This window comes from Rana temporaria, chromosome 6, assembly GCF_905171775.1.
Source record: "Rana temporaria chromosome 6, aRanTem1.1, whole genome shotgun sequence".
Classification (NCBI taxonomy): domain Eukaryota; kingdom Metazoa; phylum Chordata; class Amphibia; order Anura; family Ranidae; genus Rana; species Rana temporaria.
The window spans coordinates 15,012,094-15,015,201 of NC_053494.1; the positions used below are offsets into that span (position 1 = coordinate 15,012,094).

Sequence of the window (3,108 nt, forward strand, 5' to 3'; positions counted from 1 at the left end):
TGATGGGGACACTCTGATTGGACTACTGATGGGGACACTCTGATTGGACTACTGATGGGGACACTCTGATTGAACTACTGACGGGGACACTCTGATTGGACTACTGATGGGGACACTCTGATTGAACTACTGATGGGGACACTCTGATGGGACTACTGATGGGGACACTCTGATTGGACTACTGATGGGGACACTCTGATGGGACACTGATTTTTTTTTTTTTAATTTACCATACCAGTAGCTGCTGCATTTCCCACCGTAGGCTTATACTCGAGTCAATACGTTTTCCCATTTTTTGTGGTAAAATTAGGTGCCTCGGCTTATATTCGGGTCGGCTTATACTCGAGTATATACGGTATGTGTATTAAAATTATCAAAAGGAACAGAAATGCTTTTTTTTTTATTACCAATTTATAGGAATTTCTGGATAAAAAATTGATTTCATTATACATATTAGACTCTACGTGCATAAGCTATTTTTTGTATTTTAGTTATATGACATGTGTGTTTACCAAAAAGAAAACCATAATGTTAAACAATTAATCCTTTTTTAGATATACAGGTATCTCAAAATATTTTATATGTTTTTTGTGTACTGTGCCCGTGTTCTATGGAAAACACAACATCTCCTCTAGATGTGCACATTTTACCATTTTTCTTGAAAACTGACCACAAATTGTTCATCTTTAGCTCTGTCTACTTTTTCTTCATCTATGTATTTGGAATTTTGGTGAACACAGTTATCATTGCAGTGATATGTTTGGACCTCCATTTGCACACCCCGATGTATTTATTTCTCTGCAACTTGTCTGTTGTTGATGTTTGTTATACAACTGTTTCCATTCCAAAACTCCTCTACATCTTATTTTCTGGAAATAATTCAGTGCCAATTACACAATGCTTTATACAAATGTATTTTATGGTGCTAGCAGACAGTGCTGAGGCCACCATTCTATTTCTAATGGCGTATGACCGATATGTTGCAATTTGTCACCCTTTGCACTATCATCGTATACTTAATAAGAACGTCTGCATATTATTAATGATGGTCATCTGGATTGGTGGGAATGTAAATTCATCTTTATTTATAAGTTCGGTCTTAGATTTTATTTTCTGCTCCTCTGTTACCATTCACCAGTTTTTCTGTGATGCTAAAGCTCTCATCAAAATTTCCTGCGGTGGCACTGAAGTGTTTTATATTGTCGTGTATGCAGATTATTTTGTATATGTGCTCTGTCCAGTTATGTGCAACTTGATTTCCTATGTAAAAATTATCAGGGTCATACAACACATTAAATCTAAGGATGGCAGAAAAAAAGCCTTCTCCACCTGTTCATCCCACCTCACTGTTATGGCCATCTTCTATGGATCCGCTCTATCTGTATACATGATCCCACCAGCAGACCACTATGATCTACTTGAACAGGTCTTAACCATGTTCTACACCACAGTGGTCCCTATGCTGAACCCTCTCATATACAGTCTACGAAACAAAGACGTAAAGAGTTCTTTGCGAAAACTAGTTTTGTAGCACTCACAAGTAGGGATGAGGTTTAGATTTTCCACTATCGGGGAAAATTATGTAGTTGCTAAGGATCAAGAACCTGAAGAACGTATATGGGACAGGGGTCAAGTCCTGGGGAAAAAAGTGTGGGAACTCCCACCCAAGATTCACACCCCCACCAAAAAATAAATAAAAATTATACGCTCATATGCATAATTACTAAACCGCATGTTTTTTTGTTTTTTTCGATCCGCTGTACCTTAGCAATCCTTTATGTTACTGGCCGCTTCCTGTATATGGATTCATCGGGTAGTGTGCGGGTATTCCGTCACTTCCTCGATGCCGCAATGTCTGACACTACCCGATGAATCCATATACATGAAGCGGCCAGTAACATAAAGGATTACTAAGGTTCGCCTGCTCCTGACAGTGACTCTAGCTGGGCATCGCCGCTTAGTGAAGGATTGGCTTGGGCGGCTCGGCTGCTATCGGCTGCTCTAGTCCTGCAAAGGGAACTGCGTTCCTGCTGTGAAAAAAGTGCAGGAACTCCATTCCCACGCGTTCCCGCAGGACTTGAGCCCTGATATGGGACTTCACCAGACCAATTTATTTGTAACCATAATGCACTACCTGGCCTTTGAACTAAGGTCAGTGGACTTAAAATGGCCAGAAAGGGGGCTTTTGGGTAAGTCAGACTCCTCAAAATATAAAGGTAAAGTCACAACAGCCATATTTATAATGTGATATAGCTGTGATAGGGAAAGCATAGGGAGTGCTGATGATAAATGGCATTGGGAGCTGAATGTTGTGTATTTTGGAGATTGGGGGGAGGGTGGGGGGGTTGTAGGAGGGAACGTTTTTTCCTTTTCTTTCATCCTTTCTTTATAGCTCCCAACTGTCCCTGATTTCGAGGGACTGTCCCTGATTTCAAGCAATGTCCCTCTGTCCCTCATTCCTCCTCATTTGTCCCTCATTTTGGTCTGATTTATACAGTTGTATATAAAATGCACTTTTTAGCTTTCAAAAAGTGTTTGCCAGTGGTAAATTTTTCATCCAAATTCTAAATTGCTTCATTTGCGGATTCTAAAAGCCAATTTAAAGGAATAGTAGTAACTAAAAAAAAGCCCTTGTCTGTCCTCAATCTGACTATTGATGACATACCGCCTAACCTCCGACTTGTGACTACATACGTTCTCTTAGCAACCAAACTGTTGATCGCCAGGAAATGAAAGACGAAAGAGGCCCCCCAAACTTACAGAAGTAGTCGCCTTGGTACAAACTCATTACATCTATGAACCTGTTCAATCTCGAGGGAAACCCACATACACCAACTTGTTAAACCTCTGGAATCCCTGGACCCTTTGGTACTCAAACAAACACAACCATTGATAACTTCTTGCCACATGCTACAATCTTCTCATTGGTGCTCCCCCCCTCTTTCTGTCTTCCATCTCCTCTACCCCACTCCCTCCCCCCATCACACCCTCCCTACTCTTACCCCCCCCCCTCGTCTCCTTTCCCTGTGCTATATATGCATTTTGTTACAAACACGACTTACTGCCAGTATACTACCAGTATAGTCTATGTTCATTTTGACCACTGTT

General features: G+C 40.8%; 1 protein-coding gene across 1 annotated transcript; it reads left to right on the top strand.

Annotated features, from left to right (window-relative positions):
- Positions 1 to 610: 610 nt before the first annotated feature.
- LOC120944366 (olfactory receptor 1M1-like) lies at positions 611 to 1,598 on the top strand. The gene has a single exon (XM_040358420.1). The coding sequence runs from the start codon at positions 611 to 613 to the stop codon at positions 1,529 to 1,531; it is 921 nt and encodes a 306-aa protein (XP_040214354.1). The 3' UTR covers positions 1,532 to 1,598.
- Positions 1,599 to 3,108: the final 1,510 nt, after the last annotated feature.